The sequence below is a fragment of the Schistocerca gregaria genome, chromosome X (genome assembly GCF_023897955.1).
Source record: "Schistocerca gregaria isolate iqSchGreg1 chromosome X, iqSchGreg1.2, whole genome shotgun sequence".
NCBI lineage: Eukaryota > Metazoa > Arthropoda > Insecta > Orthoptera > Acrididae > Schistocerca > Schistocerca gregaria.
Window position 1 is genome coordinate 216,936,123 of NC_064931.1, and position 13,448 is coordinate 216,949,570.

General features: G+C 43.1%; 1 protein-coding gene across 1 annotated transcript in view; it reads left to right on the plus strand.

Moving 5' to 3' along the window:
- Positions 1–13,448, plus strand: part of LOC126298888 (rho GTPase-activating protein 45-like) — a 610,977-nt gene that overhangs the window by 577,529 nt on the left and 20,000 nt on the right. Inside the window, exon 17 of the mRNA XM_049990422.1 lies at positions 6,594–6,732. Coding sequence (XP_049846379.1) covers positions 6,594–6,732 — 139 coding nt within the window. The remainder of the gene's footprint in view (positions 1–6,593; positions 6,733–13,448) is intronic.

Sequence of the window (13,448 nt, forward strand, 5' to 3'; positions counted from 1 at the left end):
GCTCACGGGTCCCGCATTCTTAGTCTTCCTACGACACGTAATGGACCCGTTCTTGGAAGCTGTGCCATTGAACGTCCATCAGGAAATGTGGCTTCAGCATAATGGAGCACCACCTCACTTTTCACTGGCTGTCTGGAGACATATCAACAGACGGTATGGTGAAAGACGGATAGGCTGTGGTGGCCAACCGCTTGGCCGCCAGGATCGCCGGATTTAACCCCTATGGACTACTTCTAATTTATGACTCACCTATAGAGACAGAGGAAGATCTGCTGGCACGAGTTCTGGCCGCTGCACAAAAATTGAAGAGACACCAGGTGGGAAGGAGAGAGCGTACCAGAACATGCTTCGGAGGTGCAATGTGTGTAACAACTTTGGTGGTCGTCACATCGAGCCGTTGTTGTAATGCATCGGTACGTTGCGGCTGGTGCTGTAGATGCTGGGTTCTTGTTGTCGACTAATGTAAACCATAAGGTGTAAGTTGTAATGAAAATGCGTAAGTAATAACGGAAGGAGTCTGTAGTCTTTTTAAATGGATTGCAACAATTGTACTGGGTCACGCCTAAGTACATTCCTCAAGTGGGTGTGGATGAGTTAATCATTTGCATTGAAACTGTCGTAGAACGGAAACGATACGTTTCCGGACACGGGTGCCTATTCAAAATGTTATGTACTCACTACCCTCTATATGTCCTAGAAGTTTGTAACGGGAATATCCGACCACCCTGTATGTTACCTAGATAAATGTATTTCCGAAATTACATTACTCTACATTAAATATTTTTAGTGTTGAAATTTTTTCCATGAGTGTATAAATGATTTGGTATACCATTCAGTGGGGTATAAGTAATGTTACTAGACAGTCCAGACACATTGATGACCACCGCCTATGGTCGACGTCAAAGTGTAATAACCACTCACAGACGGCATTTGGCAGAACTAGCAGTGGAAGGTATATAAAGTGTGTCTGGGAAACACAGACAACAGTGCAGTCATGGTTGGAATGCAGAAATGGAGCCTGCCCAGAAGGGCATGATCATTAGCTTTCGGAACTGGAGTCGAAGCATTTCTGAAACGACTAAAAATGTAAAATGATAGTGTGCCACCATGGTTAAAGTATACCATACATAGCAAAATGGTGCCATACAAAACCGACCTGAGGTGACAGCAGTGCACCACAGCCCATACTTGATAGGGGTGCATGACTACTGAAGAAATGTCTACGGGCGAATAGATATGCAAATGTTGAGGACTGACCACCCACACGAAGCAGGGAGATACCAACAGTGTCTCCTCAGCGACCGTTCAGCGAACGTTGCTGCATATGGGCTTCCATAGCACTTACCTGGTTCAAGAACCAATGCAGACTGCTGTCCATCGGCGACATAGGCTGGATTTCCACACCAATACCGCTATCCGATGCTCAATAAGTGGCGGCAGGTGGTCTTTTCACATGATTTACGTTTTAGGCTCCAAACACCATGCAACGACAAGGAAGTATTATGATCTGAGGAATGTTTTTATGGCATTTCCTGGCTGATCTCGTCGTTTTACAAGTGACAATCGATCAACAAAAGTATGCCTCTATCCTTGGGGATCATGTCCATCCCTAGATAAAGTTTGTGTTTTCCTTGGCACGATGGCATCTACCAGCAGGACAATACAACGTATCACACCGCTAGCAGTGTATTTGCGAGGTTCGAAAAGCACCAGGATCAGGGTATCATACTCCTCTGGCTACTAAGCCATCCGGATTTACTGTAAATCTAGTCAATAATCTGTGTGGACCCTCAGCCGAGAAAACTAGCTGGCCATGACATGGCTCCACTTCGCCGGCCGCGGTGGTCACGCGGTTCTAGGCGCGCAGTCCGGAACCGTGCGACTGCTACGGTCGCAGGTTCGAATCCTGCCTCGGGCATAGATGTGTGTGATGTCCTTAGGTTAGTTAGGTTTAAGTAGTTCTAAATTCTAGGGGACTGATGACCACAGCAGTTGAGTCCCATAGTGCTCAGAGCCATTTGAACCATTTGAACCATGGCTCCACTTCCCTGTTGGTGCCTTTCAGGACCTCAATGACTATCTTCTTGCAAGTCCGCACTACAAAAAAATTGGTTATTCAGACTTCTGGTAGGTGGTCATATTAATGTGACTTGATCATGTATGTTGACAACCGTGATAATACTAGAAAATTGTATGAATATTAAATCATGTGTGTCCTAAATTGGCCTACTGTTAAATAAAACTATCGACTAGTATATCCCAAAGTAACTGGTGGATACAAGGATTCGGTAGTATATCTCACACAAACATAAATACACTTTACTGCGTTTGTCATTGACTGCGTTCGTTATAGTTGCTGATAACGTGTTTATATCTGTCAGCAATATAGTTGTCCGGCGCCCGGGTTCGATTCCCGGCTGGGTCAGGGATTTTCTCTGCCTCGTGATGACTGGGTGTTGTGTGATGTCCTTAGGTTAGTTAGGTTTAAGTAGTTCTAAGTTCTAGGGGACTGATGACCATAGATGTTAAGTCCCACAGTGCTCAGAGCCGTTTGAACCGTTTTTAGTAATACAGTTGTCCTCTGCAAGAACAGGACGAGAGTTGCTTTTAACTCACTTTATGATCAACCGTATGCAATCAATACTGTAACTACGAATCTCTGATCGCTAAGCTCTGAAGGAGCAAATTCACTTCATTGCTTCCGAAATTTACAATGTATCAGTATTTATTTTTATCATCGTAATTTGTACTTAAAATTCAGTATGAGAGCAAGTAGTATTATTTCTGATTCAACACTTCGGCAGCCATATTTAAAAATTTTCACTTAAGCAATCACTGAAAATTATTAATCAGTACCAGCACTTTCTTTCAAACAAAATTAATTTCAGGAAATAGAAAACAGGCGACCAATGCTTTAATTTTTCTTGCCGTTCTGTTTATATGAACAGAATGAGAAGTTCATAACACTTTGAAATCTGAGAAGTTTTCAGATTATACAAATATAATTTTTAATATTGTGATTTTAATGCGAGTCACTAATTACAGTATGTGACACAGGAACTAGGATTGTGACTGGATTGTAGATGAACCAGCTACCATGAAAAGGAAGAAAACATTCCCAAATTTACCTAGAATTAAGCTTGCCTTTCAGGCCTAACACTCAAACCGTACAAGATTATGCTATTTTCCAATTTAGGGGTACTAAAACAACTCCAAAATTATTGAATAACAGACATTATCAAATTTGAAATACATTACATAACGACATCAACACAAAACTATAAAACAATAAATATTTAAAAAATTTGAATCCAACTATCCTTCTTGATAAAAACAAAAGAGCTTCATGGACTATAAGAAAGTGAAACACAAAAATGGTTCAAATGGCTCTGAGCACTATGGGACTCAACTTCTGAGGTCATCAGTCCCCTAGAACTTAGAACTACTTAAACCTAACTAACCTAAGGACATCTCACACATCCATGCTCGAGGCAGGATTCGAACCTGCGACCGTAGCACCAGAGCGGCTCCGTGCTGGAGCGCCTAGAATCGCACGGCCACTCCGGCCGGCAGTGAAACACAGTAACGTCGATAAATAGTAAATCTCTTGAAATAGTGTAAACTATATTTCACTTGTTATTGTGTAAATTTCTTCTGGATAGTCCTGTTCTGGTGGCCTTATGCAGCCCAAAGACGTTTTCTGGTTGGTCGGAAGTTAGGTCGTGCTGTCGCAGATGGTGTCAACGTCTGTGCTGGTGACGCCATCTGCGACGACATGACGTAACTACTGACGAATCAGAAGCCGTGTTTGCGATATATAAGGTCGCCACAGCAGCAATTTTGACAGTCAGTTGCTGCTGACGATGACAACGGTGTAAATCGTCGAAAGCTCAAGTTTTATACAACTCCGTCGCGAAAGACTTCGTTCTCGATGATTAAAGCTGCATACACGCTTCTTATCTTATATTTGTACCATAATTAGCAAAATACCACACGTTAGTCTAAATCAAAATACGGGGTGTCTCATAATTAATGGCGTAAACGCATACAATTGAAAGTATACGATACTAGGAGCAAAAAAGTCTCACTAAAAATGGGATCTAAAATGTATACCTTAAGAGCTACGAGTAATTTTTCATCTTCGATACTGTGAAGCAAATATCTTCTTTTGCAAGCTCTTCGCTTTCAACATTTTGCGAATTAGTAGTATGGACCAAAACAAGAAAATATTGTCCATTAAACATGTGTTTTAAAATGCATGCCTCAAGAGCTATGAGCACATGCTCACCAGGCCGGCCGCTGTAACCGAGCGCTTCTAGGCGCTTCAGTCTGAAACCTCTCGAACGCTACGGTCGCAGGTTCGAATCCTGCCTCGGGTATGGATGTGTGTGATGTCCTTAGGTTAGTTAGGTTTAAGTAGTTCTAAGTTCTAGGTGACTGATGACTTCAGATGTTACGTCCCATAGTGCTCAGAGCCATTTTTGAACCATGCTCACCTTCGCTACTTGGAACCACAACTCTTCTAATGAACAATTGCTCATAGCTCTTGAGTTATTCATTTTAAAGCAAATGTTTACTGCACATTTTTTCTTGTTTTGATCCATACTGCTACTTCTCAAAATGTGGAAAGCAAAGAGCTTGCAGTAAAAGAGATTTGCTTCACAGTACCGAAGATGAAAAATTGCTCGTAGCTCTTAAGGGATGCATTTTCGACCCCATGTTTACTCAGACTTTTTTGCTTCTCGTATGATGTACTTTCAACTGTATGCGTTTACGTTATTAATTATGATACACCCTGTATATGTGGTATTATCAAGAACGAGCTGTAGACGACTTGATATTGGCTAGTTTCAGTGCTTCTGTTGCATATCTGCAGTCCTACTGTCTAGTGCAAGAGCTGCTCTACGGGCAAAAGCACCTACACGCGCATTATTAGCGTGTGTCTTTTATGTGTGACTTGGTGAGGGTTAGTTGCTTACAAGGGAAACTCCCCATCGCACCCCCGTCAGATTTAGTTATAAGTTGGCACAGTGGATAGGCCTTGAAAAACTGAACACAGATCAATCGCGAAAATAGGAAGAAGTTGTGTGGAACTATGAAAAAATAAGCAAAATATACAAACTGAGTAGCCCATGCGCAAGATAGGCAACGTCAAGGAGAGTATTAGATCAGAAGTGCCGTGGTCCCGTGGTTAACGTGAGCAGCTGCGGAATGAAAGGTACTTGGTTCAAGTCTTCCCTCGAGTGAAAAGTTTAATTTTTTTATTTTTCAGACAATTATTATCTGTCCGTCCGTCCGTCCGATGCGATCACTTTTTCGGGGGTGATTATCACATCCACAAGAAAACCTAAATCGGGCAAGGCAGAAGGATCTTTTTACCCATTCGCCAAGTGTATAAGTTAGGTGGGTGGACAACATATTCCTGTCATGTGACGCACATGCCGTCATCAGTGTCGTATAGAATATATCATACGTGTTTTCCTGTGGAGGAATCGGTTGACCTATGACCTTGCGATCAAATGTTTTCGGTTCCCATTGGAGAGGCACGTCCTTTCGTCTACTAATCGCATAGTTTTGCGGTGCGGTCGCAAGACACAGACATTAAACTTATTACAGTGAACGGAGACGTCAATGAACGAACGGACGGATCATAACTTTTTTTTTCTCATTTTGCTCGTTTTCGTTCGTTGTATCTGCTCGGTGCGGACATCGCAAGATACGCGTTTCAGTTCGTAGTTGATCCGTTAACTCGTTTTTTTTTTTTTTTTTACAGAGGGCACCTAACTCTCTGACCGAACACGCTGAGCTACCGTGCCGGCTGTTACTTAGCTAAATTAAACAACGTAAACTTTTCACTCGAGGGAAGACTTGAACCAAGGACCTCTCGTTCCGCAGCTGCTCACACTAACCACGGGACCACGGCGCTCCTGAGCTCAGACTCTCCTTGATGTTGCCTATCTTGCACATGGACTACTCAGTTTGTATATTTTGCTAATTTTTTTCATAATTCCACACAACTTCATCCTGTTTTCTCGATTGATCTGTGTTCAGTTTTTCAAGGCCTATCCACTGTGCCAACTTATAACTAAATGTGAGGGGGTGCAACGGGGAGATTCCCTTGTTAGTTGCTGACGAGAAGTAGCATAAAGCTGTGATCAAGCGTTTCGGCATGTGCAGTATTACTGTGAGTCACTTATGGAGGATTGGTAAATGTAGAGCTGTTTGTGTTACAGCCGTCACGCAAGCTGGTGAGCGAGCTGCTCAGTGAAGAGAACCGCTCTCGCCTGTATCATTATCGTGAGCTGTAGATGACTTGGTAATGGTGAATTACTTGTGTTGCAGTCGCTGTGAGTGAGTGGTCACAACAACGGCTGCATGAGCTGCTCACCAAGAAGAGTAGCTAGGCTCACAGTGTTATCGCTAGTCAGTTTTAGATGACTAGGTAATTATGAGGTGCTTATGTTGCAGCTGTTGGGGAAACGTATGCACATGGTGGTGCATGAGCTGCTCGGCTAGAAGAAACTCCTGCACACGCAATATTATCTCCAGTCAGTTGTATGCGACTGGGTAATGGTAAGTTGCCTATGTTGCAGCTGTTGGGGGACCGGTCGCACAAGCTGGTGCACGAGCTGCTCAGCGAGGAGAAACGCTCGCAGTCAGATGCGGCGCCCAGCGACCAGTCCCTGGCGCGCAACGACTCCTTCTCCAGCGCTGGCAGCGCCCTCAACTCGGGTTAGATTTTTACACAAGTATACATCATTTTCTTGTTCTGGTCAAGAAGTGCTTGGCGTGAAGTTACCTCGTCAGTTTCAACATCAGTGACAAATTATCTGACACTGGCACAAGAGGCCAGAGCTATCCACTGAGCCATGCTCACAGAAGGACTCAAAACTTTAACTTCTCACCAGTTTCTCTGTATACCTTAAGAGCTCCGCAGAGTTTCTCTTGTCTTGTTTTGCGTCTAAAGTTCGTAGCAGAAGTCAGAGAGGTTTTGTTCTACATCGATGTTCATTTTTCAGGTGTTGGTATTGGTTTACACGGTACACTAGTAACCACATACTTTATGTACAATCAAGTGGAAAAGCATATATAATTAAGAGTATACCAGAAGGGTGCATAACTGAGTTTAGAAACCTGCTCGTATAGAGTAAAGCGTAGCTAACTGATTTATGTGATTTATGTGAACCGTACCGGATCGAATCAGCGTGACGCATTAACGGCTGTAGGTTAATACAGCGACCAGCCTGTGTGTGAATTTTAGGCAGTTTCCCGCGTTCTCTGAGTAAAGTGCTGAAATACCGACCCTGTACTATACGTAATAAACGATAGAGGGAAAAGAGAAAGAAGCAGGACCTGAGATAAGTTTAATTATAAGACATGTAGCATACGGGAAGAAAGCATGATTGGAGTTAAACGTCTTGTCATAGGCGATGTCGCTGCAGACGAAATACAAGTTCCAAATTGACAGGAGTGGGAAAGAGAATCGAACATCCCTGTTGGGAGTAGCCATCCTGGCATACCTCCCTCATCACTTAGGGAAACAACACAAAGTCTTTCACAGAACTGAAAAGCCTGAGGCAGCTGTATGCTCTGTAGACAATTGTTTACAGACACCGATGGTTTTTGCTGTCAGTTAAGGCCATACGTCGGTCTTGCTGTCAAGTGGCTGCTCCTAGTCAGCTTAGTCCTATCCTGTGACATTTCTGCGTCTCGGAATCACCTCTTCAAGGCGTCCAAGAATTTTAATTGACAAACGTGACTGTGTTGGTTGGTTCATTTGGGGGACGGGATCAAATAGTGAGGTCATCTGTCCCATCGGATTATGGAAGGATGGGGAACGAAGTTGGCCATGCCCTTTCAAAGTAACCATCCCAGCATATTTGCCCGCAAAAATTTAGGTAAATCACGGTAAACCTAAGTCAGGATGGCCAGATACGAGTTTGAGCTGTCATTCTCCTGAATGTGAGTCCAGTGTGCTAACCATTGCCTCTCTCTCCCTCTCTCTCCCTCTCTCCCTCTCACTCTCTCTCTGGTGCGGGCCCCACGTTAGGAAACAATTATGCAGTGAGTCTCTTGCCTTAACAGTCATTTATAATGATTTCTGGGTGCCAGAATGTATAAATTTGTTGCTAATAACAAAAATCATACATTAAAACAAACCAATACGTTATTTATTTGAACGCTAGCTGAGAAACTTCCAACTTTCTATTAGTCCATCTTCCCCTCCCTCCTCTCTCTGACCAGCTCCTCCTTCCTCCTCTCTCTACCAATGCCCTCTAGCTTTATCCACCTCTCCTCTTTCCTCTGGCCACCCCCCCCCCCCCCAATCCCTGTCGATCACCTCCATCTCTCCCTCTCTCTGTCCAAATCTACCACTCATTCTTTCTGTCTCCTCAGCCCCCTACTCTCTCTCCAACTCCTCCTGCCCCTCCCTCTGTCTATCTAAACCTATCTCCCCTCTCTGTCATGCTCCTCCCATGCCTGTCCATCTCCTTCTTCCCCCTCCCTCCGTCCATCTCCTTCCACCCTCTCCATTTTCATGTTGTCTCATTTACTTTCTGTGTCCACCTCCTCGTCTCCCCACTCTCTGACTCTCTGTCTGTCTCCTCTTCTTCCCTTCTTCTACCCATTTCAACCTTCTCCCTCTGTCTGTTCATTACCTCCTGCCCCATCTCTCTGCTTTTCTCTTCCTCCCCCTGTCTACCTCTATCTCCTCGTTCCTTTCTCTGTCAATGTCCTTCTCTCCCCTCTCTCTTTCCATTTCCCCTTCCCCTACATCTGTCCATCCCCTCCTCCTACCTGCGCTTACGTCCTCCCTCCCCCTCGCTGTCTGTCCATCTCCTCGTTCTCCCTTCTCTCTCCATGTTATCACGTTCCCCCAATAGGAGGCTGATGGTTGTTAACCCCACAGTATTTATTTCCGTATTGTAATTGATGTGTGTACCAAATTTGATTGAAATAATTCCAGGGGCTTAGGCTGAGCTTCTTCCCCGTAGCTTTGCTAGCTAACATACTAGTCATCATATATATTTCACACATAAGTAACATATTTCCCGAGTGTTTGTTCACATATTTAATCTGTATGTCTAGGGAATTTCGCCCTGCAGTTTAATTTCCAGGCAGCTTAATGTTTATGACGTTTTATCTCCTGAACCATGTGCTGTACAATGATATTATTTTGCAGATACATCCAATGGTATATGTGCCTACCCTTTGCGAAATGTGTTGTGAATAGATTTAGTAGTAAAGAAGCAATAAATTAAAATTTTACGCATAATGCGGCAGTTTCTCATGCATCTTAGTGTTTATGACGTAATATCTCCTGAACTATGTGTCGCACAACGATATATTTTTGTAGGTACGTTCAGCGACAAATGTGAATACTGTCTTCGAAGAGTGTCGCAAACAAAAGTAGTAGAAAAGGAGTAATAAATTTAAACGTCTTGCATGATGCGGTAGTTTTCCACGCATTCAGTGTTTATGACTTTGTATCTACTGAACTAACTGTTGTACAGTGATGTAATTTTTCTGGTTCACTCGATGGTATACGCAATACCGTTTGCAAAATGTGTCGCGAATACAGTTAGTAGTCAAGACGTAATAAATTAAAAGTCGTGATTCATGTGGCACTTTCACTACATGAACAGCGAAAAAGTAGTAAGCGACAACTTTTTTTCCTTTCACAATTTTGCGGGAGTCGTGAGCAAGAAAAAATTCCGTAAAAGTTTGAAACCATGTGTAAAGTATATTACAGGTCCTGGTGCTCTCATTTTCAAATACTGGATGCCTGAAGTACGGCTGTTCTCGCGTAGTGGCCTACACTGCTTTTGCACCACTATCCTTACCGCTATGAAAGATGGGTGGTTTTTACCTCCACTGTTATTTTTTTCGGACAGTAAATGATATAGGTACCTAATTTGGTTGAAATCGGCCCAGTGGCTTAGCAGGAGATGTGGAACATAAATAGACGGCCAGAGTGGCCGAGCGGTTCTAGGCGCTACACTGTGGAACCGCGCGACCGCTATGGTCGCAGGTTCGAATCCTGCCTCGGAAATGGATGTGTGTGATGTCCTTAGGTTAGTTAGGTTTAAGTAATTCTTAGTTCTAGGAGACTGATGACCTCAGCTGTTAAGTCTCATAGTGCTCAGAGCCATTTGAACCATTTTTTGGAACATACAATCAGAGTTTACATGGATTTAATTAAACAAAACCGAGCGAGGTGGCGCAGTGGTTAGACACTGGAGTCGCATTCGGGAGGACGACGGTTCGATCCCGCGTCCGGCCATCCTGATTTAGGTTTTCCGTGATTTCCCTAAATCGCTCCAGGCAAATGCCGGGATGCTTCCTTTCAAAGAGAACGGGCGACTTCCTTTCCCGTCCTTCCCTAATCTGATTAGACCGATGACCTCTCTGTCTGGTCTCCTTCCCCAAACAACCCAACCCAACCCAATTAAACAAAAAGGGAAGACCACTGCCCTGAACTTCAGAGAATGCTTGGCCTGAGTGGAACGTTTGCTGTATGTTAATCATTCCAAGTGGCCCCCCGAAATCAGCTGCGTTTATAATCTACATTTTTTCTTTGTGCAGCTCAATATAGACTCGTGTTATCTCAGGTGAAGTGCTAGAGTTCTTCTGTGGTGGCAGGGCAGGTAGACCGGTCTATTTTGCCAGGCCATCCCCGGGATTTTAAACGACTCAGTCTCCTGCTGGCCGTTTGGGTTACCGGTGGAGTGCGCGTCTGTCGGCGGCTAGCGAACAGAATTAATCAATAGGGAAGATCAGACATGTCTGGCGACTGTGTGGTGGAAGACTTGGGGCGTTAGCAATGAGCGAAACGGAATAGATGCGCCTCCTGATCTATATAAATGACCTGGGTGACAATCTGAGCAGTTCTCTTAGGTTCTTCGCAGATGATGCTGTAATTTACCGTCTAGTAAGGTCATCCGAAGACCAGTATCAGTTGCAAAGCGATTTAGAAAAGATTGCTGTATGGTGTGGCAGGTGGCAGTTGACGCTCAATAACGAAAAGTGTAAGGTGATCCACATGAGTTCCAAAAGAAATCCTTTGGAATTCGATTACTGGGTAAATAGTACAATTCTCAAGGCTGTCAATTCAACTAAGTACCTGGGCCTAAAAATTACGAATAACTTCAGTTGGAAAGACCACATAGATAATATTGTGGCGAAGGCGACCCAAAGGTTGCGTTTCATTGGCAGGACACTTACATACAGTAGAGGAACAGTCCAGAGACGATGATTATTCGTATCAACACAACAATGCACCCTGTCATAAAGCAGCCTCAGAGAGGCAATGGTTTGTGGGAAATAACATTCCTGAAATGGAATGACCTGTTCAGGTTCCCGATGGGAACCCAATGGCACACATTTGTGAAGAATTACGATGTACGTCGCTACAGACCCCACAATCCAACATCACTGCTTTCTTTTTCCCCGGCTCTTGAAGAAAATTGGCTTCACTCTTCCACAGACATACAGGCACCTCACTGAAAGTTGCCTCAAAGAGTTTAAGCCGTCATAAATGCGAAAGTACACACATCTCTTATTGATGTCTAAAGTGTCTGGGTAATTTTGATCAGATTGTATATATATTCACACTGAGAAGATGAGGACTGCCGCATGCCTAGCTATTTTCTGTGGTGTCAACAAGCTATCAGAATGGGTAGGAATCGAAGGGAGATACTTTGGTCTCGGTGGTAGACCACAAATTTATGGGTGCTTTGTAGAATGATTTATAGCTGTCTTGCTAAATGCTAGCAGCTCATTACCAAACTTGGAAACTGTATCGTTTTGCCCACGATTATTAGAAGAGGCAACACTCTTACACAGCTACAAAAGAATTTCGTAATGGAACAGCACCTCATGTTTCACGATGCATTATTTTCCATCACAGGTCTTCACTAGTGATTACTTATCATCAGTTATCCATGAAATGTTATCCTGCGTTATAAAGGCAGTAACATATATTCTAGTGTAAGTAACTCGAAGTACACACCACGTACAAAGTTCGCGTATGTTTTATGTATGTGTATTACAGTCAGAATTGATGGGTATGTATACAGATCAAGCTGTCAGTGACACGAACTTCATCCGCTTATACAGCTTGAAAACAGCTCTATGTGTGTCACAGAAGGCGTTGCCTTTCGTCCATATATCATAAAATGTAAACATTAAAACTAAAATTTATAATGTAAAACATTTATTTGCAAAATTTTAATTGTAACGAATTTATCAGGGAGAGCACTTGTTTTTTATGATGTGCTTCCACAGAAGAGAAATTTTATTCAGTTATAATTATGTCACTTTGTCAGTTTGTTGATTCGATACTATGAGATTTTTTATATATGCTATCTACAACTCATGCGTGTAATTCAGCTATTTCTCTGTTTCGTCCTTACTTGGTAGAGGACTGAGAAATCTTTTAATTATATTGTGGGAAATGTGCTTTCTTTTTCTCGACTGGATAGCACGAGCTGTTGGTGATAATTTATTTTATCTACGAATGTAGATGTAGAGAACAAGCTCAAGATGTGTTTCTTATTTTTAAAAGTGAGTTTTGGTGTTTTATTGTGGTTTGGTTTTATGGTGTTAGAAACAGATTCACTTTTTTGAAGGGAGTTTTTGAGCATATGTAAATTTTCAGTATGTCGTCTATATGACGTTTAATCATGCTAGTTATTCAGTTCTTTTTGTGGGTCAAAAACATGGCTGATACAAATTGCATCTATCGTAACTGACAAGGGAACCTCCCCATCGCAACCCCCTCAGATTTAGGTATAAGTTGGCACACTGGATAGGCCTTGAAAAACTGAACACAGATCAACCGAGAAAACAGGAAGAAGTTCTGTGGAACTATCAAAAAAATAAGCAAAATATACAAACTGCGCAAGATAGGCAACATAACGGATAGTGTGAGCTCAGGAGCGCCGTGGTTCCGTGGTTAGCGTGAGCAGCTGCGGAAGGAGAGGTCCTTGGTTCAATATAGTATTCCCTCCAGTGAAAAGTTTACTTTCTTTATTTTTGCAAAGTTATGAGCTGTCCGTTCGTTCATTGAAGTCTCTGTTCACTATAATAAGTTTAGTGTCTGTGTTTTGCGACCGCACCGCAGACTTACAGTTCGGAAAACATTCATTTACCTTGTTATTGAAGTCGCGAGCTATATTTGCTGGATTTTGCTGGATTCATATTGCCCACGGAATACATGTCACGTATTTAATGCACTGTCGTCCAAAGTAGCGAACAGCCAACTGCCAGCCAGGGAGCCTCGTTGGCAGGAATACTCTCTCTTCCCGTGCGCTGTAGTCGACTGACGTCGTGTGTTTATATGTTTGTTTAGGTGTAGCGTCCCCATACTACGGCGCAGTTACCTCGCATCGGACGGACGGACAGATAATAACTGTCTGAAAATGAAAAATTAAACTTTTCACTCG